Raw genomic sequence first — 24,471 nt, 5'->3', positions numbered from 1 at the left:
TGTACTATCATTAAAAGAAGTCATAATTGGTGCCTTTGTTAGCAAGTTCCTGGAAAATCCATGCCAGTTCTTCTTTTAGTTTTGCCCAAGCTTCGGATTTTTTTTTCCTCAAGCCCTTGCAAGTCAAAACCTGCAAGTCTTCTGGTTTGGTTTGGTTTTTGCTTCCCAATTTGCAGGAGAGAAGAAAGCGAAAGAGAGAGAAGGGGAGAGAGAGAGAGAGAGAGAAAGAGAAGCAGAGAGAAAGAGAGGGAAAGGGGAAAGAAAGAGACAGAAAGGAGAGAGAAAGAAGGGAGGGAGAGAAAGAGGAGAGAGAAAGGAGGGAGGGAGAGAAAGAGGAGAGAGAAAGAAGGGAGAGTGAAAAAAGGGAAAGAATGGAGAGAAGGAAAGAGAAAGACAGAAAGAAGGGGAGAGAAGAGAAGGAGAGAGAGGGAAAGGGGAAAGAAAGACAGAAGGAAAAGAGAGGGAGAGAGAGAAAGAAGGAGAAAAAGAAGTGAGTGAAAAAAGGGAAAGAATGGAGAGGGAAAGAAGAAAAGAGGAAAAAAGGGAGAAAGAAAGAAAGGGAGAAGGAGAGAGAGAAAGAAGGGAAAGAGAGGGAGACGAGTGTAAGACAGAAAAGGAGAGAGAAAAAGTAGAGAAAGAGAAGGAGAAAGAAGGGGTGTTTGGGAGAGAGAGAAAAATCAAATCCAGAACTTCTCAAGTTTCAGTCCAGAAAGCAGATTTCTGCATTTTTGTTGCCATGGAAGAGACTGATCACTCTGGAAAAACTTTGTGATCCTTCCGTTTATTTCCCCTTTCCCAGCTTGAAATGGTCTAAATCAGCGTATCTCAACTTGGACAACTTTTAAGACGTGTGGACTTCAATTCCCAGAATTCCCCAGCCGACTCAGAGAATTTTGGGAAATGAAGTCCAAATGTCTTGAAATTGCCAAGGTTGAAAAACACTGGTTTAAATTTCTGGTATTTCTCAGCCAACACTTGGAATAGCCCTTAGACTTATATACCGCTTCACAGGGCTTTCCAGCCCCTCTCTAAGTGGTTTACAGAGTCAGCCTCTTGCCCCCTTCCTTCCTTCCTTCCTTCCTTCCTTCCTTCTTCCTTCCTTCCTTCCTTCCTTCCTTCCTTCCTTCTTTCCTTCCTTCCTTCCTTCCCTTCCTCCTTTCCTCTTCCTTCCCAATATCACTTAGATTTATATACCACTTTATAGTGCTTTTACAGGCCTCTCTAAGCAGTTTACAGAGTCAGCCAATTGCCCCTTCCTCCCTCCCTCCCTCCCTCCCTCCCTTCCTTCCCTCCTTTCCTTCCTTCCTTCCCAATATCACTTAGATTTATATACCACTTTATAGTGCTTTCCAGCCCTCTCTAAGCAGTTTACAGAGTCAGCCTCTTGCCCCTTCCTTCCTTCCTTCCTTCCTTCCTTCCTTCCTTCTTCCTTCCTTCCTTCCTTCCTTCCTCCTTCCTTCCTTCCTTCCTTCCTTCCTTCCTTCCTTCCTTCCTTCCTCCTCCTTCCTTCCTTCCTTCCTTTCATTCCTTCCTTCCCAATATCACTTAGATTTATATACCACTTTATAGTGCTTTCAAGCCCACTCTAAGCAGTTTACAGAGTCAGCCAATTGCCCCTTCCTTCCTTCCTTCCTTCCTTCCTCCCTCCCTCCCTCCCTCCCTCCCTCCCTCCCTCCCTCCCTCCTTACCTCTTCCTTTCCTTCCTTCCTTCCTCCCTCCCTCCCTCCCTCCCTCCCTCCCTCCCTCTCCTTACCTCTTCCTTTCCTTCCTTCCTTCCTTCCTCCCTCCCTCCCTCCCTCCTTCCTTCCTTCCTTCCTTCCTTCCTTCCCAATATCACTTAGATTTATATACCACTTTATAGTGCTTTTACAGCCCTCTCTAAGCAGTTTACAGAGTCAGCCAATTGCCCCCAACAATCTGGGTCCTCATTTTACCCACCTCGGAAGGAGGGAAGGCTGAGTCAACCTGGAGCCAGTCAGGATCAAACTATGGGCAGTGAGTTATCCTGTCATACTGCTTTCTAACCACTGTGACTCCACATCTCCCTCCCTCCCTCCTTCCCTCCCTTTCCTTCCCAATAGACTTACATACCGCTTCATAGTGCTTTCCAGCCCCTCTCTAAGCAGTTTAGAGTCAGCCTTTTGCCCCCAACAATCTGGGTCCTCATTTTACCCACTTCGGAAAGGATGGAAGGCTGAGTCAACTTTGGGTCTGTTTCATAGGGAGTTCTTGACTTACAACCATTTTGCTTAGCGACCGTTTGAAGTTCCAACGGCATTGCAAAGAAACAAAAAAAATCCCTTTTTTTCCCCCAGTGTCATCGTTGCTTTGAAGCTTGGCTGTAAGTTGAGGACCACCCGTACGTCTCTGGAAAACTTTTGGCAGATACAGGGAGTCCTCGACTTCATTTAGTGACCATTACGACAGGACTGAAAAAAAGTGACTTACCACCCTTTTCCCACCTTCCCCAGGCGTGAGGGGATTTACATTCGGATGCTTGACCCGGTGACTCGCTTTATGACGTTTGCAGGCTCCCGGAGTCACATGATCCCCTTTTGCGACCTTCCGACAGGCAAAGTCAAAAGGGGAGGAACCAGATTCGCTTAACGACCGCATGACTAATTTTAAGAATGGCGGCGACTCACTTAACAAAGGCGACAGGAAATGTTGTAAAACGGGGGCCAGACAACTCATTCCTCGTTGAACAACCCCGACGTTGTGGTCGTAAGTCAAGGACCGCCTGTATTTTGGAGAAGAGGGGGTGGGGAAAGCTTTTTAAAGGATTTTTTAAAAGAGAAACTCTATAAAAGCGACCCCATTCCTCAGGTTTTGATTTATCCTGCCTTGCTCCCGTTCACCCTTGTCTCTTTTCTGTTTAAAAATAGAAGCTGTTAATCATCTTTTCTCTCTTCCGGGGGCTCCTGTATATAATTTATTCCTGCCGTTGCCTCCTTTCTCTTCAGTTCAATTGGTGTGCTGGTCTCACTTTTTCTTTTTTCTTTTTTTCCTGGTTTTTTGAAAGGACCCGTTTGCTTTATAAAATTCACCCTGGATCGTTTCAATCGTTTTCCCTTTTGAAACGGGCTGGCCCAGTTTGAGAGTGATGGACTTGCCTGGTAGAGACTAAAAATTGGATTTGCTTCCCAAACCATTTAAGGATGTATAGGAGGGAAGGGTGGAGAAGACTACAGGTCCTTTAGTTTACTTTTGGAATGGATCTTTTCCGTGTGTGTGTGTGTGTGTGTGTGTGTTTGTGTGTGTGTATATGTATATGTACAGTATATATACAATATGTATACAGTATATGTGTATGTGTGTGTGTGTGTGTGTGTGTATATATATTTGTTTTTTTAAGTTTTCGCGGGTACTTACATGTATGGCATTCGGCTTTGTTCGGGTATTTTCCCACGTCATTGTAGTTGTTCTTTCTTTTAAAGTTGTAGCAACGTTTCAGCAGAATCTCATCTGCCATCATCAGGCTTCTGTATAGTGTTTATATATATATATATATATATATATTTTCTGAGGTTCTCGCGGGTATTTGTATGTGGATCTTTGGTTATTCGGGTTTTCTCCCGCGTAAGATTGGAAGTATCCAGGCAACGTTTCGATGAAGTCTCATCATCTTCAGGCTTGTGTCTTCGGCTCTATGCTTGTGTCTTACTCTGAGAAGCACAGAGCTGAAGACACAAGCCTGAAGATGATGAATGAGACTTCATCGAAACGCTGCTCAGATACTTCCAATTTACGCGTGAGAAACCCAAATAACTAAAGATCCATATATATATATATATATATGTATGTATGTATGTATGTATGTATGTATATGTATATGTATATGCAGGTCTTGGCGTGTTCGGGTCTTTTCCTGTGTAAGATTGTGAGCATCTTGGCAACGTTTCGATGAAGTCCCACTCGCCATCTTCAGGCTGGTGCTTTCGGCTTCGTGCTTGTGCGAGCGAGTGGGACCTTGTCGAAACGTTGCCAAGATGCTCGCAATCCATGAAAACAAATATATGTATATATACTGTATATACGTTTGTGTGTGTGTGTGTGTATATGTATAAGTATGTATATATACAGTATATATAGAGTATATGTCTATATCTGTGTATGTGTGTGTGTGTGTGTGTATGTGCGTGCGTGTGTGTGTATTATTTTATGATTTTTTTCTTTAACATCCATAAGTATCTGGTGAACAATGTATTATCTGGGTCAATTTACCATGTTTCCCCCAAAATAAGACCCTGTCTTATAATTCTTTTTGGCCATCAAAAAAGGCACCAGGTCTTATTTTGGGGGGACGTCATCCACTGACTAACCTCACTTGCGTGTGTCGCCCCCGGCCTCCTTTTCGCTGTCAGAGGCCTTCAGGAATGTCTTCTTCTGCGGCTGGCAAGGCTTTCCTGAAGGCCTCTGCAGGGGATAACGGAGCTCTGGATCGATCCAAAGCTTTGTTCTCAGCTACAGGGGCCTTCAGGAAAGCCTGGCCAGCCTTGCCAGCGGCAGTAGAAATGGGCCGGCAAGGCAGGTGTCAGGGGGTGCGAGGCCTGGTTACAACTGTCCAAAGGGAAGTAGTAGGGCAGCTCCACCACCCCCATCCCCCCCTTAGCTTAATTTTAGAGTGGGCGGGATCTTAATTAGGGCTTATTTTGGGGGGTAGGGCTTATATTGGGCGCATGTAAAAAAAAATCAAGCTAGGACTTACTTTCAAGGTAGGTTGTATTTTCGGGGAAACGAAACTTTATAGACCATTCTGATAAAGATGTTATCGTTTAAATATACATAATCGTAATTTTTCAACTTCTAATGCTTGTGTGTACACAGTAATGATTTTTGCCCTCCCCGAGCCTCCTGCACTTACCTGGGATTGAAAACGGGCCGCGTGGAGACTCCTGGGAGCGGTGGGACCAGCCCAATCATTGCAACTATCGGTTCAGCGAACCAGATGTAAAATTAACGTCCGGATCGCCCAAACCGGAGCGAACCGCCCTGCCTGTGTCATGTCCGCTTCATTCCTTCTTGTTTTCATTCTGCAGGTGTCCGAGATGTCTCCCTTGGTTTGGTTCCACTTGCTGCTCGCTCTGCCCTGCTTCAGCACCTCAAGGACTTGTTTCCCGAGATGTCACTGCGAAGTGGAGACCTTTGGCCTCTTCGACAGCTTCAGCCTGACCAAAGTGGACTGCAGCGGGATCGGATCCCACCTCGTGCCTGTTCCCATTCCCTTGGACACCACCTACTTGGACTTATCTTCCAACCACCTGGAAGCCGTCAACCAGTCCATGTTAACTGGGCCTGGTTACACCACTCTTGTAGGCCTTGACTTGAGCTACAATAAAATCTCCAGTGTGCTCCCTGCCACCTTTACAAAACTCAGGTATCTGGAGTCTTTGGATCTGAGCCATAACTCTTTGGTGACTGTCCCCGAGGACTGTTTCTCTCAGTCCCCTCTGGGAGAAGTGGACCTCAGCAACAACCTTCTCTTGGAGGTCACTTTGAACATCTTTGCCTTCAAAGGTCAAGGGAAACCCATCAACGTTGACCTTTCCAACAACTTAATAAGCCGGGTGTTCAGATACCCGGATAAACCCATTCCTAACATTCAAAGTTTCAATCTCTCGGGGAATCGATTAACCAGCATTCCGGATCTTCAAGGGATCCCCCTTCGTTACTTAAACCTGGACGGAAACCCGGTGTCCACCATTGAGAAGGATGCTTTCCTGGGTCTGAAAGGGTTAACTCATTTGTCCCTGAGTGGGATTCACCATCTCTTGGACATTTCGCCTTTTGGCTTCAAGGACCTCTCTGCTCTCCAAGTGCTGGACTTGTCCAACAACCCCAACATGAAATCCTTGAACCCCAAGGTTTTCTACAGCCTTAGTTCTCTTCAAGAGCTCAACCTGTCCGGGACGGGAGTGGCCACTACATTCTCCAAACCTATGTTGAGATACTTGCCTTCCATCAAGAGCGTGGCCTTGGCCAAGAACATCCGGTGTCTCAAGACCGTTCGGGAAGGCCACTACCACCGAGCAGCTGGACCGAGCAAGAAAGAGGTCCTACGATGTCACGGTGCCCACGGATCCATGGCGCCATATGTGTTGTGACTGAGGACCGAGCCTCCGCATGACGAGACTTAAAACAAAAACAAAAAAAACACAGCCACGAATGTGCCTTCTGTACAAACATTTAATTTATACTTTTTTTTGTATATCTCAACTCTTTGTTAACAATAACGGATGGATCAGAGCGCTTGCGAGCCTGGTTTATTTCAGCGGTCCCCCAAATTTCCAGGTCCGTGGACTGCCGGCAGTGCGGGGGTGGTAGAAGGGGGATGGTTTGGTTCTGAGTAAAGCTTCCTGAGACCATAATTAAGCACATGCTTAGTCCAAACAAGTCTTGTTTTATTTCAACACTGGGAATTATTTTCATTCCGTTAATGAGTCCCAAACAGTCTCTCGAGATAAGCACCCACCTTTCTCTCCTTTGAGTGGCTGCCAACAACTAAAGTGCCAAATTAACTGTAAAAAACGAACCGAAGTACAAAGTCCACACAGAGCTTCAAGGTTTAATCCAAACGGAATGAACGACTTTGCTTCCTACAAAGGTTTCTTCACCTTTGCCTGTCCTTTATACCTTATGGGAGGGCCAATCACCTCCAAGCCTTACTCCCAAGTTGCCTCTTTTGTCTTAACTGTTCTTGCCTTCTGGCAGCTCTGTGCACATGTGCACTGGGAACAGGCTCCCTTTGTTCCTCTGCCTCGCTGCTGCCAGACTCTAGAGGCTCCGGAGTCAGCACCCCACTCCCAGATGGTCCTGGCCCCATCTCTGCGTTGGATGCAGGACCCTCGTCCGAGTCCTCCCCGGACTCCCAGACTGGTCCCCCTTTCTTCCTCACTTGTCCGATTCCACTGCCGGCGAGCCACAACAGGTTTCCCGTTGACACCTGACACTTGTGCAAATAGTTCCATGTGTTTGCACACTCGCCTGCAGCTTGCACACGGCCCGGTTTCTAATAAGCCCATGGACCACTTACCAGTCCGCAGAACGGGTTGGGGGAGGTCCCCTGGTTTATTTGATTCCCTAATCCTCGATTGTTTCTCCTTGAAACCCTGAGACCACATCTGCGGATCTACGGTGCCCTTCAGATACAAGGAGAGTCCTCAACAGTTCATTTAGCGACCATTCAAAATTGCAATGGCAGTGAAAAAAAAGTGACTTGTGCCTGGTTTGCACACTTAGGACCATTGTAGTATCTCCATAGTCACATGTGTCAACTAAAAATAATACTCCTTTGGTTTTTTTAATTGCCAGCAGAAAGGGAGTGGGGGAAAGCAGGGCATTCCTTCAATGCCTTAGATAATCGCCTTGGCAGCCCAAAGCTGTTGGCGTGCCACAATATTACTGGAGAGCATGATTGATGACTCTTGACTATGAATGTGTCCCATTGGAGAATATACATCCAGGGGGTGAGGGGTGGGAGAAGACCAGGGTCAAGGGATAAAACGAATGATGTATTTTAGTGTCTACTGCACCCAGCTAACACCAACATGGCCACTCCAAATATTATTATTTTTTACTCAGATACGTGGCTAGAGACTTATGATTTGAATGGGGATGGATTCGTTGGAGCCCTGACAACATGATCACCATTCGGACTCTTGGCAACTGGCATGTACTTACGAAGGGTTAACTCGTTTTTATCAACTGCAGCGATTCACTTAGCAGCGGTGGCAAGAACGGTCATAAAATGGGCCCAAACTCACTGAACAGATGTTTTGTAAATTCTGGTCTCCATTGCGGTCGTAAGTTGAGCATTGTATTTTACCATCCTGGGAAAAAGAAGTCTACCTTCTTTAAAAAAAACACACACACACACATTTAACCTTTCTTCTCTCTCCTGGTTTTGGTTGCATCACAGTTAAAGCCGAGTTAAGTTTAAGGCAAACATTTTACGCAGGTCGCTCTCGATGCCTTTTTCTACCCAGCTGACATTTGGGCTGAAAACAATGTCATTATTTTATTTTTGTCTTGGCAAGAATGGCCAAGTCTTGAAGAGGCAGATTTCAACTATAGTTCTCCGGATCCAGCCGGATAAGATGAGAAACTTTTCCTGCCAGCTTGGATGTCAAAAATTTGCAAGCTTCAAGAAGAAGAAATTACTCCCCAAAGAGAACAGATTTGAAAAAGTGATGATCTAAGCAAAATCTCCAAGACTCCTGCAATTTAACCTTTTTTTTTTTTTTTTAAAGAGTCTGCCTGAAAAGGTAGCGTTCCAATTTTCTTGGGGTTTGATCTACATACATACATATATTGATTTTGGGTGGAAAACTGAGTTCATGTATATTTCTTTTGCGTCCATGCAGAATTTTGGTAAGGTTTTTTTTTTTTTTTTTTTTAAATGTACATTGATGTAGCTTTGCTCAACCGAGTAGAACGGCTTACGAGTCGTCCTCGACTTAATGACTGCAATTTGGAGCCCAGAATTTCTGCTGCTAAACAAAACCGCCATTAAATGTGTTTCCACCCACCCACCCAACCCCCATTTTACAACCTGTGTTGCTGCATTCGTTAAGCAAATCATTGCAATTGTTAAATTGGTCGCTCACGGTCGTTAAGTGAATCTGGCTTCCCCATTGATTCTGCTTGCCAGAAGGTAGCAAAAAAGGGAATCCCACGTGGCCCCAGGACACTACAACGGTCGTAAATACGAGTCGGTTGTCAAGCATCCGAGCGGAAAATCACGTGACTGCAAGGGACGTTAAGTGTGAAAAACGATCATAAAGTAACTTTTTCAGTGCTGTTCTGACATTGAACATCACTAAATGAACTGTTGTAAGTCAAGGAGGCCCCTGTATTATTTTCCCATATAGCCCTGGGGTGTTTTTGTCCAAATTTCTCCATGGTTGGCTGATTGCATTCTAACACAGGAACTACTATTTCCAAGGAGTTTAAAGTTTTAAAATCAGAGTTCCCTCAATATATTTTCTTTTTAAAAAGCCAGAAATCCATAAATGACAAGTAGAATCTGTATTTAAATAGGGATGTCGGGATTCTGGCAGTTCCCCCCAATTAAATCATGAGTCTCGAGTCAAAACTTCCAAAACTTAAAGAAGATTTATTAGGAGTAAAATATGCTCGCGCTGCCTGGGTGTAGCAAACTCTGAGACACATCATTCATTGTCACCCTTGACCCTGGTTTTCCCCCACCCCTCTGGGTGTATCATAATTCATATTCTCCAATGGGACACCTCCATAGCCCAGAGTCCTTAATCATGCTCTCCAGTAAGAATTGTGCGCGGCAGAAACTTCAGTCACCTAGTTACTATCTTTGAAAAACTATGTATGGAATGCACTTTCTATTTCCAAGCTGCCACACTGCTCTTCCAAACCCCCTTTCCCCCCTCCCTTGCCTAAAATGGGGCAAAACTCCCTTGACAAATGTCTCACTTAAGAACATAAACTCTGGGCTTGATTGCAGTCGTAAGTCGAGCCCATTAAAAGCCATGACGGAACTGCTTGTGGCTTTTAAATTCTCGTTCAGAAATCTGCCTGCAAATGCCTTACTTAGTACATTCACCTCCTGCCAGGCTCCCACACTTAATTTGCAAGCTGACCAACATAAGAATCAGGATTCCAGCAGTTACCCCCCCCCAATTAAATCCTGAGTTTCGTGCCAAACTTCCAAAACTTCAAAAGGATTTTTTGGGAGTAAACATATCCGGCACTGCCTGGGTGTAGGCGACTCTGAGACACATCATTCATTGTCACCCTCGACCCTGGTTTCATCCATCCCCTGGGTGTATCATTATTCATATTCTCCAATGGGACACATCCATAGCCCAGAGTCCTCAATCGTGCTCTCCAGTTAGAATTGAAACTCTATGCTATGGATGTGTCCCATTGGAGAATATGAATTATGATACACCCAGGGGGTGGGGGGAAAACCAGGGTCAAGGGTGAAAATGAATTATGTGCCTCACAGTCGGCTGCACCCAGGCAATGCCACATCTTCTAACTCCCAATACATCTTTTTGGAGTTTGGCTAGAGACTCATGATTTAAAAGGGGTTAAGTGTCGGAATCCTGACATTAGGTCTCTCCATCCTACACAATCTCTTCATTCTTCCCCCTTTCCCTAACGATGAATGCAATGAAAGTTTAAACAACAACAACAAAATTCTTCTGTACAAGAAAAATCCCCTTCCAGGGAAATTCGATGAGGCGTGATCTTGTTGACCTGGCCTGACTTTTGAGCTCGACAAAAATGCAATTTAAGAGCTCGGCAAAAATGCAAAAATGCAGCCTCCCTACAGCAGAGCTAAATCACACACACACACACCCATAAAAGTAACAATCATTAAAACCTAGCTCGGCTGTGATATTTAAATGTTGTCACTTGCTTTTCCCAACCAGGTTTGTATGAACCCAATGCGTCTGGGAGGGTTTCTTAATTTCTCTACGCAACTCTGCAAAAGTTTGTTTATTTATCCTTCACGTTTTCCCTTGGAGAAAAAAAATATTGTCAGTGGTGTTTTCGGCCCACTCTCGAAGGAAGTGAGAAGTGCCAAAGATTGCCTAACCCTGGACAGGAAATAGGAAGAATTGGACAATCCTTGGCTTTGTTCCCAGGTCTTCTTTTTTCTGCAACATCCTGGTTTACTTAGGGGAGGGGTGGAATCCATAATGAAAAGAAGGACACGATAGCAGTCTTCCAACATTTGAGGGGTTGCCCCAAAGAAGAGAGGGTCAAGCTATTCTCCAAAGCACCTAAAGGCAGGACAAGAAGTAATGGATGGAAACTCCTCAAGGAGAGAAGCAACTTAGAATTAAGAAGAAATTTCCGGGCAGTGGGAACAATTAACCAGTGGAACTACTTGCTACCAGAAGTTGTGAATGCTCCATCAGTGGAGATTTTTAAGAAGAGTTTGGATAGCCATTTGTGTGAAATGGGTCTCCTGCTTGGACAGGGGTTTAGACTAGATGACCTCCAAGGTTCCTTCCGACTCTTGTTATTCTGTTAAGTCTGAAATCCTTGACTTACAACAACAATTAGGACCAGAATTTATGTTGCTAGGCGATTTGATAATAAAAGCATGACTTGGTCGCTTAGCAACGGCAATCCCATTAGTAACCAAATTCCATGGTTGTTAGGCAAGGCAACTTCCTGCTGGCTTTCCCAAGTAGTCAGTGGGGAAGCCAGCAGGAAGTCGGGAGTCCCAGATTGGCAGGCAGGTAAGTGAGTATTGCTGGGTGGGAAGGATGTGAAATGGGACGCAGAGATCCAGGAAGGTGCAAGGGGGTTGCACAAGACTGCAATGAGGGTATAAGGAAAATGAGGCAAGGAATGGGGACCATGTACCACGGTGTGTAAGGGTGCAAAGGAAATATGGTGAGAGGAGGGAAGAGCGCAAAGATTGCATGAGAGTGCAAAGTAGAAGCAGTGAGAAAAATGAGGTTGCAATGGAGTGTACAGAGGTGCAAACAACAGGGAGTTACAGAGGTGCAAGGGAGGCACAGGGAGTTGTTTGTAGGCTAAACAGGGAAGGGGTGGGGGGGAAATCCCAGAAAAATATAATTTTAAAAATGAAATTCAACGTAGAGAAAAGTAAAGTCTTACATTTAGGCAAGAAAAACCATAAGTACTCCTATAGACTGGGTGAAACCAGGCTTAGTAGCAGGAACTGTGACAGGGACCTTAGAGTCTTAGTGGACAACCAATTAAACATGAGCCAGCCATGTGCAGCAGCACCAGCCAAAAAAGCTAATGCAATCCTAAATTGCATTCACAGAGGGATACAATCCAGATCAAGGGAGGTACCCAATACCACTCTATAAAGCCTTAGTAAGACAACACTTGGAATACTGCATCCAGTTTTGGTCACCACAGTATAAAAAGGATGTTGAGACTCTAGAAAAGTGCAGAGAAGAGCAACCAGGAGCATTAGAGCACTGGAGACTAACACATACGATGAACAACTGCAGGAACTGGGCATGGCTGGTCTAGTGAAGAGAAGGACCAGGGGAGACAGGAGAGCAGTGTTCCTATATTTGAGGGGCGGCTCCAAAGACGAAGGGGTCAAGCTATTTTCCAAGGCACCCAAAGGCCAGACAAGGAATAATGGATGGAAACTGATCAAGGAGAGATTCAACCTAGAAATAAGGAGAAATTTTCTGACAGTGAGAACAATCAAACGATGGAACAGAAGTTGCCTTCAGAAGTTGTGGTAGCTTCATCCCTGGAGGCTTTCAAGGAGAGGCTGGACTGCCATCTGTCCGAAATGGCGTAGGGGCTCCTTTTTGGGCGGGTGGGTTGGACTAGAAGACCTACAAGGTCCCTTCCAACTCTGTTCACCTGTTAAACTCCTTCAGGAAACCCACATGGATGATTTTGCAAAAGTCAGCAGGAGTCTAGCTTGCCTGAAAGGAGAGTTCACATGTTATGGTCAATCCAGAAAATATAATGCTGTTTGCTTAACATCACTGATTACTGATAAAAACAAAATATTTTGTAGCTCAGGGTTGAACTATGGAGTCCTCTGAGCTTGATTGTTTTCTTGCAGACATTTCATTACCGAACTAGGTAACATCAACAATGCTGGAAGGGAGTGGGGTTTGTTCCTAATTTATATACTTAGTACAATGATATATGCTAAAATTGGCTAATATTTGGAATAGACTCTCCTGCTCGGGCAGGGAGTTGGACTAGATGACCTCCAAGGTCCCTTCCAACTCTGTTATTCTAAGTGATTGCCAAACTTCATTGAACTTGAAAAGGTAAGCAAGGTTTGAGAGGAATAATGCACGGATAGGAGACCACCAAGTCCCAAGACCTATAAGCTGGTGAATGAGAAGTAGTCCTTGACATATGACTACAATTGAGGCCAACATTTTTGTTACTAAGCAAAACAGTTGTTAAATCAGTTTTGCTCTGTTTTTTTTTTTAACTTTTCTTGCCACAGTTGTTGTGAATTACTGCAGATGTTAAATGAATAAATCTGGTTTGGATATTGACTTTGCTTGTCAAAAGGTCACAAAAGGGAATCACATAACCTTGAGACGCAACAACGGTCATAAATACGAACCAGTTTTGCAAGCGTCTGGATTTTGATCACATGACCATGGGGGTGCTACAATGGTTGTAAGTGTGAAAAATGGTCATAAGTCACTTTTTAAAACCCCTTTGTAATTTGAACGGCCCCTAAAACCTATGGTTTGATGGCCATCTGCTGATCTTCAAGACTTTATGAGAGGAAAAATATTCTGAATTTCTCAGGGGGGATTTTTTTTCCCCCTCTTGGGGCTTCTGCAAAACCTTTGAGTTCAATCATTGTTTGGGAGCTCCATTTATCTTTTCTCTGTATAAAATGATGCTTTTTTTGTCCAAGAGAAATCTTGGCAGCTGTTACACGGCTCCCTCACTGGAAGACAAATGGGATTTCTTGATCCCGAAATCCGTGGAGATCCAGTGCCCCCTTCTGGATTGGCCTTGATCGCTCAGCCTTGCATTATCCACGGCTGAACAACGCTAGATAATTAATCAAACAACCGAGATTTAATTAAGCAGTGTTTCTCAATCTGGGCCCCTTTAAGACTTCAACTCCCAGAATTCCCCCCACCCAACATGGCTGGCTGTGGAATTCTGGGAGTTGAAGCCCACATACCAGAAAATAAGGATGAAAAACTCTGATCTGGACTGGAGCATTTATCGGTAGTGCTGGACTTACAAGAGTTCATTTAGTGACCGTTCAAACTTACAGCAGCACTGAAGTGACTTATGACCACTTTTCACACTTAATGACCGTTGCAGCATTTCCCCCATGGTCAACGTGATTCAAAATTCAGATGCTTGGCAACCAACTCATATTTATGACGGCTGCAATGTCCTGGGGTCATGTGATTTACCCCTTTTTTGTGACCATCTGACAAAGTGGAGGGGGAAGCCCCGTTCGCTTCACAACCATGCTACTCCCTGAACAACTGCAGTGATTCACTCAACGATGGTGGCAAGAAAGGTCGTAAAAGGGGGCAAAAGTCACTTAACCAATGTCTCAGCAACTGTTGTGGTTCGCCGGCCGCAGGTGCGGACGGCTGAGGTCTCGGAGAGTGAGGACTCAGATGAGGGGCCTGCGTGTGATGCAGGGATGGGGCCAGGACCATCAGGGAGTGGAGTGTGGCCTTTGGAGATGGTGGAGGCTGGCAGCAGTGAGGAAGAGGCCCCTGAGGAGCCTGTGCCCAGGGTGCGTGCGCGCAGGGCTGCTCGAAGGAAAGAGCAGCTGCAGCAGCACGGGCAACTTGGGAGTAAGGCTGCAAGGTGAAATAATAGCCAGCTGAGAAACCGGAGTTCTTTGCAGGAAGCAAAGAAGTTTTTGCACTCAAGTCTAGTGGACGTTCGGGCTCTCTTAGTTTGTGTTTGGAGACTCTTTGTGTTTGGAATATTTCTTGGCAACTTTATCTAGTGTTCTTGGCAGCCTTGCACCACCTTGGCAAGGCTCGTCCTTATCAGAGACAATTAGTTTGAAACAACCTTTGAACTGGGAAGGAATGGAATTCATAAAGAATCATTAAAAGGTTTTGCTGTTACCTCCATTTCGTGTTTGTTTCCTTGGAACAAGGTTTGGGTCAGAACAGCAACAGAAATTTTGGGCTCTGTTGAAGCAGTTCCTGTTAAGTTTGGGAAATAATGGAGACCAGACATCTGACCAGTGACTTCAACTCTTTAATAATCGTAAATAGAACAGAACAGAGCAAGGCTATGGGCAACAGCAACCCTTTTATAGGGTTATCTGCTACCTTATTAACCAATGACATGTGCCATAAGTTCAAACTTATAACCAATGAGAAGTGTCCAAATAGTGGCCAATCAGGAACTACTTATGGACCAATCCCTAGTTGTTGTATAAGGGCCAATCAGGTGTGCAGGTTTCCAAACCCTGATTTGCATTTATGTTAGTAACTTTTATTGATTCACAACACCCCTCCCCCTTGGGTTCCGTTTGAGGGGAGCTGTAATAAAATCCTCAAGATAGACAGGCCGTTTGGTCTGTCTGGATGATTTCCGTGGCTCCACCGGTTTTGGTCTAAGGTCCGGTTCCGGTGGAGCGTTTGGATGATCTTTATTAAATTCAGTTTCGCTGCACGGTGATTCCGTGCTGCTTCCACTGTGGTTGTCTCTGCTACTCCGTGTTTCTTCGGGGTTTTGCAGTTCGGTTTCCCCCGTATTAAAGTTCCCTGAAAAATTCAACTCCCTCCCCGCTTCAAGTTCCGGTGTTCCGCTGGGCCGTAGGGTTTCCGTTGGCCCGCTATTTGTCATATCAAAGTCAATTTCCTCGATATTTCCTCCCCCTTGAGTTGGTGAACCCGGGGAGTCATGGGTGCTGGGTGGTAATCTCGATCGGAGTTGGTCTATGTGGCGTTTCCACACCCTCCCATCGTCCGTCAGCAGGCGGTAAGATCTAGGCCCGGTAAGGTGGGTAACGGTTGCGGGTATCCATAACGGGTCACTGGAAAAGTTTTTGGCAAAGATTAAATCGCCTACCTTAAATTCCCGGCATTTGCTGCTGGAGCCGAAGGGCTTTTCCGGTGCGAATGCGGGGTGGAGCCGGTCAAGGTGCGATCGTAGTTTCCGCCCCATAAGAAGTTCAGCGGGCGTTTTGTTGGTCACGCTGTGGGGCGTGATGTGCTGCAACAAGAGAATTTGATTGATTTTCTCGTCGATGTTGCCAAATTCCATTTTGTGAAGGGTCTTTTTTACAAATTGTACCATGCGTTCTGCACGTCCATTCGCCGCAGGGTGCGCGGGCGAGGTTAGCGCATGGCGGATGCCTCGATCAGCAAGAAATTGTTCAAAGGGTAATGCAGTAAACTGTGGGCCGTTGTCCGAGACCAACACGTCCGGAAACCCGTGTGTGGCAAATAGTCTGTTTAATTTATTGATGACTGAGTCCGTTGTAGTTGTATTCATTCGATGAATCTCGAGCCAGTTTGAATAGGCGTCGACAGTAATAAGGAAAGTGTGTCCTTTGGTAGGCCCCGCAAAGTCAATATGAATACGGGACCAAGGTCCCCTCGGAGTTTCCCATTCGGTTGGGCTTGCTTTAGGCGGGGCGTTGCTGACGTCCTGGCAACGTTGACAAGTAGCGACCCAGGCCTCGATTCTTTTGTCGATTCCCGGCCACCAAGCGTAGCTGCGTGCGAGTGCTTTCATCCGCACGATACCCGGATGTCACTCATGCGATACCGCCAAAACAGTTTGTTGCAATTTGCTAGGGATTACGACTCGATCGCCCCACAAGATACAGCCTTTTTGGGAAAACAGTTCGGTTTGGCGGGCTTTGAAAGGCGCCCATTCCGGTGCTATTTGGTCCGTCGGCCACCCCCGTTCAACCCAGCGCAGGATGTGTTGCAGAACTGGGTCACGTTTCGTTTCAAAGGCAATGTCTCTAGCCGTCAATGGTGGTGCATGTAGAGCTTCAATCTGTAGTGTTGAGATGGTTGGGGCTGGATCTACAACAGAGTCTGGGAGCGGTGTTCTGCTCAATGCATCAGCGTGGAGAATTGATTTCCCCGGGCGATGTTGCAAGGTGTAGTTGTAGGCCGCCAAGAATTCAGACCAACGGGTCATTCTGGGGGACAATATATACGGGGTTGGTTTATTACCCGCAATGATCCCCAGTAGCGGTTTATGATCAGTAATTATCGTAAACGCACGGCCATAAACATATTCATGAAATCTTTTAACTGCAGCCACAATAGCTAAAGCTTCCTTGTCCAGCTGACTATAATTTATTTCAGCTTTAGCTAGGGTTCGCGAAAAAAACGCGATGGGGGCTTCCGCTCCATTTGGTAATACGTGGGCCAGAATTGCCCCAACCCCAAAGGTGATGCGTCACACGTGATAGTGAGCGGAAGAGTCTCGTTGTACTGCATAAGTACAGAATCAGAAGTTAGCAATTTCTTTACTTGTTGGAAAGCACATTGTTCCCGTTGTCCCCAAACCCACGTTGCTTTTTTGTCTAATAGTCTATGCAATGGTTCTGCTACCGTTGCTTTGTGGGGTAAAAAGACATTATAGAAATTGATAAGTCCAAGGAACGCCTGTAGGTCTGCCTTGTTCCTTGGAGTGGGGGCCTTTTAATCGCCCTTAATTTGTCTTCGGTGGGATGGATTCCTTGGCTGTCCAGGAGGTATCCCAAAAATTCTACTTTTTCGGTACATAACTGGCATTTATCTTTTTTAACTCTGAGGCCTGCGTTTTGGAATCTTCGTAAAACCTCTCTGAGTCGCTTTTCTAGGATGTCTTTGTTAGGGGCGGCGATGAGTACATCGTCGAAATATGGTACGACCCCTCTGATCCCTTGTAACAACCTTTCCATTAAACTCTGAAAGATTCCGGGGGCAACGCTTACCCCGAACTGGAGCCGGTTGCATTTAAATGCGCCCCTATGCGTTACGATAGTTTGCGCTTCTGCCGTGGTAGGATCTACAGGCAATTGCTGATACGCCTGGGCTAGATCTAGTTTAGCGAAAACTTTCCCGCCACCCAGGGAATGGAGCAAGTGTTGCACTACCGGCACTGGATATGCACTTTGCTGTAGTGCGTGGTTTAAGGTGGCCCAGTAGTCTCCGCAAATTCTCAGTGACCCATCAGGCTTGATAGGCATCACTATAGGGGTTTCCCAGCGGGCGTGGTCGGTGGGTTCCAGCACGCCCTGCGCTATTAGCTTATCAAGTTGTTCGTCGATTTTAGGCTTCAAGGCGAATGGCACCCGACGTGGCTTAAGGCGGATGGGTGCTATCTCAGGGTTCAAGTTAAGCGAGATCGGGGTCCCCTTGTACTTGCCTAGTCCGTTCGCGAAAACGTCTTGGAATTCTTGCACGAGTGCTTCCTCCCAATCGTTGCTCTCGGCTCGGTGGACTCCGGCTACAGTAATTCCGAGCGGCCTGAACCATTGAAGGCCTAAAAGACTAGGCCTGTCGCGGTCCACGACAGTCAGTGGCAGAGCGACGTGCGGTCCTTGAAAGAGATCTGGAATCTGCGGGACCCGGCGACGGGAATTCGGTTGCCCTGATAGTCTTTGAGTATAACCCTTTGAGGGTTAAGGTCTTGGCGGCGAATCGTTGGAATGAGCTGTTGGAGCGTTTTCCACGACACCATCGAGAGGGAAGATCCCGAGTCTACCTCCATCACGCAAGGTTTGTTTTCGATGGCGACCTTTACTCGGATTTTCCCGGCATCAAGGGATGTAGCGTGGCCAATGGTGATTGTTTGGTGGGTCTCTTCCCGCCTGGTTTCTTCACACCTGGTGGAAGTGGTGGACGGCTTGTTTCTGTAGGAGTGGTTTCCCCATTGGTGGTTCAGTTTTTCTCGGTGTGTGCTGAAGAATCCTGAAGATTGGCATTCGGCCTGTCGGGGTTTGGAGTTTTGTTTGCTTCTGCAAACCTTTGCGATGTGACCTCGTCTCCCGCAATTTCGGCAGAGTGCGTCGAGGAATTTGCAGTTGGATCGTGGGTGATTCGCCCCACATCCTGCACACGGTCGGAATGAGGGTTGTGTGAACTGGTCTCGTTCCGTTCGAGTCGGTTGACCTCTTCCTCATCGCTTTCTGATGGGGATTCTAGGTCTTCGTGGTGAGTCGATACTGGGTGTCTCTCTGAGCGGGCGAGGTATCATTGGCGAGTTTACATAGCGGTGCATTGGTGCGGCGCATTCGGGCTGCCGACTTCTTGGTCGCCTCCGCTGCCGAGGCTTCTTTAAGGGCATCGTTGAGGCTGATGTCCCCCTTAGCCATAATTTTGCTCTGGATCGTGCCGTCTTCTAGGCCCAGAACCAGGCGGTCCCGGAGGGCTTCTTCTAAGTCGGCGAATCCGCAGAGGCCTCCAAGGTTGCGGAGGTCCGCGATGTAATTGGCAAGGCTTTCGCCCTTCCGTTGGTCCCTCTGGTAATATTCGTGTCTTCTGACTAAGGTTGGCACGGTGGGCGTAGTGAGCCCGTAGTAAGGGCTCGAGGACGTCCCAGTCCATCTCTTTTACCTCTGCTGGCTTGGCAAGTGACTTTGCCATTTTAAACACGGTAGGCCCGCAGTGAGTTAGAAAGATAGCTCTTTTTTTGCCGGTTGTTGCATCTTTCAAATTGTTGGTCTCCAGAAACATCTGGAAACCGGTCCATGTATGCCTCCCAGTCTTCGGTTTCTGGGTTGAATGGAGCGGGTGAGTACGGCACCGCTGGCCATGTTGCCGTTGATGGTGCGTGTTCGACCACGTGCTCTGTTGGTTGCTCTGTAACTCAGTCAGCTCTTCGGTCTCCGTATCCCACCTTCGTCACCAGTGTTGTTTGGGAAATAACGGAGACCAGACATCTGACCAGTGACTTCAACTCTTTAATAATCGTAAATAGAACAGAACAGAGCAAGGCTATGGGCAACAGCAACCCTTTTATAGGGATCTGCTACCTTGTTAACCAATGACATGTGCAATAAGTTCAAACTTATAACCAATGAGAAGTGTCCAAATAGTGGCCAATCAGGGACTACTTATGGACCAATCCCTAGTTGTTGTATAGGGGCCAATCAGGTGTGCAGGTTTCCAAACCCTGATTTGCATTTATGTTAGTAACTTTTATTGATTCACAACAGTTCCCATGCATCCGAATTTTAATTATGTGACCACAGGGATGCTGCAACAGTCGTAGGTGTGAAAAAGCGACGGTCCTAAGTCACTTTTTTCAATGTCGTTGTAACTTCGAATGGTCAATAAACAAACGGTTGAAAGTTGAGGAATACCTGCATGTATTTGTTCTGAAGGTTTAATCTCGTCCAGCCAGAATTAGCCCCTCTGTCCTTCTGCAACTTTTCTATTTGTAGTCATTGTCAGGTCCTGCTTTGCTTGTCACTTTTTTATTATTATTTTTTAAATATTTTATTGAACAAAGCAATTTATATATATAGATACAAGATACAAAAAGAGCCAAAAAACAGACAGAAGATATCAGAGACACCCATCAAGCAGAACACAGCAAACTCCGAGACCAATAAACACAGACCAAGACTCCCAACCAATCAGGATGAAGAAAAACCATTCTGGCACAGCAATAGGCTGCCCCAAATTTAAATCTGAAACCACTGTAAAAGTCTGACCCACAGACGGACACAATACAGAAGCCTGATGATGGCAGATGAGATTCTGCTGAAACGTTGCTACAACTTTAAAAGCACCACTACTATGACGTGGGAAAATACCCAACCAAGCCGAACACCATACATGTAAGTACCCTGAAAACTTAAGAATATATATATATATATATATATATATATATATATATATTAATTATTCAGCTTTGTTCGGGTATTTTCCCACGTCATTATAGTTGTCCTTTTAAAGTTGTAGCAATGTTTTGGCAGAATCTCATCTGCCATCATCAGGCTTCTGTATTGTGTTCATCTGTGAGTCAGACTTTCACAGCCGTTTCAATTTTAAATTTGGGGCTAGCCTACTGCTGTGCCAGAATGGTTTTTTTCTTCATCCTGATTGGTTGGGAGTCTTGGTCTGTGTTTATTGGTCTTGGATACCATACATATATATATATTCCTATATACAATTATTTAAATATACATATATACATTTGTTCGCTCATATATTTCCAACATCGTTGGTCCTCTTTTCATCTCATCCATTCATTTACCCTCTCATCAACTCCTTTCCCAACTTAAGACCTTCCTTTGTGCTCCCACCAGTGGTAGAATCTATCCCAAATTGCATAATATGCCGATTCACCTTCATTTTTCACTTCTAGAGTTAGCTTGTCCATTTCAGTGCATATCAATATTTTGTTTATTACTTCGTCTGTCGCTCGGTATGTTTGTCTCCTTCCAGTTCTGGGCAAATGCTATCCTTGCCGCAGTAATAATAGGTATAGTCAAATATAGCTTATCCTTATTGTATTTTATTGACATGATTCCTAATAGAAAGCATTCTGGTACATGATCTAGTTTAAAGCCCAACATTTCCTCCAGCCACTGAGTCCAGTCCTGAGCCAAAACTCTTGTGCTTTTTTGCAGCTCCACCACACATGGTAATATGTTCCCCGCTCCATTGAGCATTTCCAACAATTTGGGGACTGGCTTTTATACATCTTAGCCAATCTGGCTGGTGGAAGATGCCATTGACAAAACATTTTGAGCAAATTTTCCTTATATGCAGTGGCCATGGTAAATCTTTTTATTTATTTCCCATATTGTTTGCCATTGATCCAATTTAATGCTGTATCTGAAATCTCTGGCCCATAGCACTACAGACTCCTTTACCTATTCTTCCTCTAATTTATAGGCTAACAGAAATTTGTAAATTTTCCCTATTAATTTATCCTCTGATCCTAACAGAATTTTGTCTAAAACTGTTTCTTGCATGTTAATTCCCCATTCTTTTTTATCCTTTTTATCCCTTACTTGTAATTGTAAATATTCCCACCACTCTAAATCCATCCCATGCTGCTTTAGGTCCTGTCTAGCTTTTAACTCGCTTGTCACATTTTTTTTTTTATGTACTACCCATGTAATAACATATATTTTAGCTTTGTCCAAATAAACCAACTTTATATCTCTTCCTTTTGCTCTTAACAATGTTGTCTATGGAGTTTTAACAATTCTGTTCACTAATCCCTTTAAATAGTGTCTCCAAACTTGATATAATTTCATTTCCTCTCTTTTCAGAAACGCCTTCACCCCTTTTATAAATCCATTATCCAAGTTGCTGTTCTGGTTTCTCATTTGCACATCTCCTTTAATTATGAAGACATGACTTGGTTCCTTTTGTGTATCCATCTTTTTTTTCCATATCATTAATCATTTTTAAATCTACTTTCAAATCTGCCTGTTACAGCCTTCTCTAATAAAACTTGTTCCTCTTCCATAACACTGTTTAAATTGAGTTTTATGACAGTAAATCATCTTAAAAGTAACCTTGGTGGATTGTTCCCAAATATCCTTGAATTCTATCGTATTCTGTCGTATTTGTGGGTCTCTTCTTTATGATCTTAAATTCTTTCTGGTTCCCTCTAGCATGCAAACTTTCAAAGTCTCATCATGTTTTTTTCCCCCTAATCAACAGCATTGAATGGGAAACTTTCTAACAATATACTAGAATACAGGTCGTAGGTCAGGCCCTTGTTAAGCGAGTTTTTGCTCTATTTTACGACCTTCCTTGCCACAGCTGTTAAGCGAATCACTGCAGCTGATAAGTCAGGAATGCCGTTGTTAAGTGAATCTGGCTTCCCCATTGGCTTTGCTTGTCTGAAGGTTGCAAAAGGGGATCACCTGACCCCAGGATACCACGACCGTCATAAATATGAGCCAGTTGCCCGGGACCTGAATTTTGATTACATAAGCCATGCATCTGAATTTCGATTATGTGACCATGGGGATGCGGCAACAGACGTAAGTCTGAAAAATGGTCATGTCACTTTTTTCAGTGCCGTTGTACGTTCGAAAAAAAATAAATAAATGAATGTTGTAAATCGAGGACTATCTGTATATTCATTTATGGCTACTTGAAATGTGAGGCTTACCCTTCCATATTTCCCCACCTGCTCCTGAATTATCCTGAATAAAACTTTATTTTATGGTCATATTTTTTGGGGGAAAAGAAATTGGTAATATATCTAGAATCTATAAATATATCACCAATTTCTTTCTCCTCCTGCCCCCAAAATATGACCATAAAATAATGTTTTATTCACCCTCACCTCTTATTGGTACCTAGATTACTGTTTGGCACCCTTGTCAACTTTAAGCCAGTTTGACTTCCAGAATCCCCCAGCCAACATTCTGCAAGCCTTTCCCCGATCTCCATGAGGGCGAGCATCTTGCGATGCCTGTGAGGCCCAACACTGGGTGGAGACCAGCGGGGACGGAAGGCCCGACGGTCGCCATAGCAACGGCCAGACACGGCCCTTGAAAACCTCGCGAGCCGTCGCCGAGGCAACGTAGAAGCCCCCCCCCCCGGGCCCGGCAAGTCTTGAAGGCGATTCGTCGCCGGTCGCCGTGGCAACGTAGAAGCCCCGGCCCAGCAAGCCTTGCGGGCGGTTCACCTTTGGTCGCCATGGTGACGTAGAGGCCCTGCCCGCCAGGCCTAGCAGGCGGGCCTCCCGCCGCCCCTGCCGCCGCCCCTGCCCCGCCTCAAGCCGGCGGGAAGGCGGGGTCAGCTCGCCCGAGGGCCCCGAAAAGAGCGGATGCGGCGGCAGGCGCTTCCTTTCCTTCACTTTTGGCCCTCCGACCGGCCATGGCTCCCGCCGGCGACCGCACCGGCTACTGGGGCCCGCCGACGTCCACCCTCGACTGGTGCGAGGAGAACTACGTCGTGTCCTCCTACATCGCCGAGTTCTGTGAGTATGGAGGCGGCTGGGTTGTGGGGGGCAGGTGCGCTTTCCGTCTTGGAGCCCCCTCTCCCAGGCCATGGGGTGATGGAGGGGGCTCATTAAATTATTGGGGGAGAGCGGCCTCGCCCCCTCAGCCTTGAAGCGTGTCATCTTTGCAAGGGGGGGGGAGTAATCAAGGGGGTCGGCTTTGGCAGAAGCCACCCCCCGAGGTTATTTTTTGGGGTGTGTGCAGGTTCCCCATAGGAATTGCTTAAGGGGGAGGGTCTTTCCCCCCCATTCCAGATCCTTCTTTCCTCCCCCACCCCATTGTGGAAGACTGGAACTATGGGGCGGGGGAGGGGGGGGAAAGCTTTGGAAAAGGTTGGGGCAATAATGAGAAAGAGCATCTTGGGTGGTCAGAATAACAGCTGGAAGGGACCTTGGAGGTCATCTAGTCCAACCCCCTCCCCACCGCTCAAGCAGGAGACCCTATACCATTCCAGACATATGGTTTGTCCAATCTCTTCTTTAAAAAAAAACTTCCACTCATGGATCCTTCATAACTTCTGGAAGGCAAGCTATTCAGAGCCAGAGAGTTGGAAGGGACCCTGAAGATCTTCTAGTCCAACCCTCCCTGCTCAAGCAGGAGAAACGATATCGTTTCAGACAAAGGATTGTCAGGGTCTCTTTCTGAAAGCTTCCACTGATGGAGCACCCACCCCTGGAGGCAAGCTATGCAGAATAAAAGAATCAGAGAATTGGAAGGGACCTTGGAGGTCTTCTAGTCCAACCCCCTGTTTGAGCAGGAGACCCCATTCCCTTCCGGACAAATGGTTGTCTGATCTCTTCTTGAAAACCTCCAGGGACGGAGCACCCACAGCTTCTGGAGGGAAGCAGTTCCACTGGTTGACTGTCCTCACTGTCAAGAAATTCCTCCTTAGTTCCAGGTTGCTTCTCTCCTTAATGAATTTCCATCTGTTGCTTCTTGTCCTGCCTTCTTCAGGGGCTTTGGAGAATAGCTTGACCCCCTCTTGGTAGGAGATTATCTGGGGATACCTGCCTCCCCCCAATAGTCATAGGAAGGGTTTGTCTGTGTTTCCTATTTTGTAGCTTCGCATGGCATGT

At 45.9% G+C, this 24,471-nt stretch overlaps 2 protein-coding genes across 4 annotated transcripts in view; both read left to right on the top strand.

Moving 5' to 3' along the window:
- Positions 1-6,248, top strand: part of TSKU (tsukushi, small leucine rich proteoglycan) — a 36,909-nt gene extending 30,661 nt beyond the window's left edge. Inside the window, exons 1-2 of one of the 2 annotated variants that reach the window (XM_087965987.1) lie at positions 2,499-2,724; positions 5,040-6,248. In XM_087965987.1, coding sequence (XP_087822113.1) covers positions 5,049-6,104 — 1,056 coding nt within the window. In that variant the 5' untranslated portion in view covers positions 2,499-2,724; positions 5,040-5,048 and the 3' untranslated portion in view covers positions 6,105-6,248. Of the gene's footprint in view, positions 1-2,498; positions 2,725-5,039 lie in introns of those variants that run through there. The other variant, XM_087965986.1, reaches the window with a different exon arrangement.
- A 16,834-nt stretch (positions 6,249-23,082) lies between these two features.
- ACER3 (alkaline ceramidase 3) overlaps positions 23,083-24,471 on the top strand; it is a 57,368-nt gene continuing 55,979 nt past the window's right edge. Inside the window, exon 1 of one of the 2 annotated variants that reach the window (XM_087965984.1) lies at positions 23,083-23,373. In XM_087965984.1, coding sequence (XP_087822110.1) covers positions 23,271-23,373 — 103 coding nt within the window. In that variant the 5' untranslated portion in view covers positions 23,083-23,270. The remainder of the gene's footprint in view (positions 23,374-24,471) is intronic. The other variant, XM_087965985.1, reaches the window with a different exon arrangement.

Source organism: Notechis scutatus, chromosome 5 (assembly GCF_049901735.1).
Source record: "Notechis scutatus isolate UNSWTSFEM ecotype Mainland chromosome 5, rNotScu1.2, whole genome shotgun sequence".
Lineage (NCBI taxonomy): Eukaryota > Metazoa > Chordata > Lepidosauria > Squamata > Elapidae > Notechis > Notechis scutatus.
This window is presented reverse-complemented; position numbering and strand designations above follow the sequence as displayed.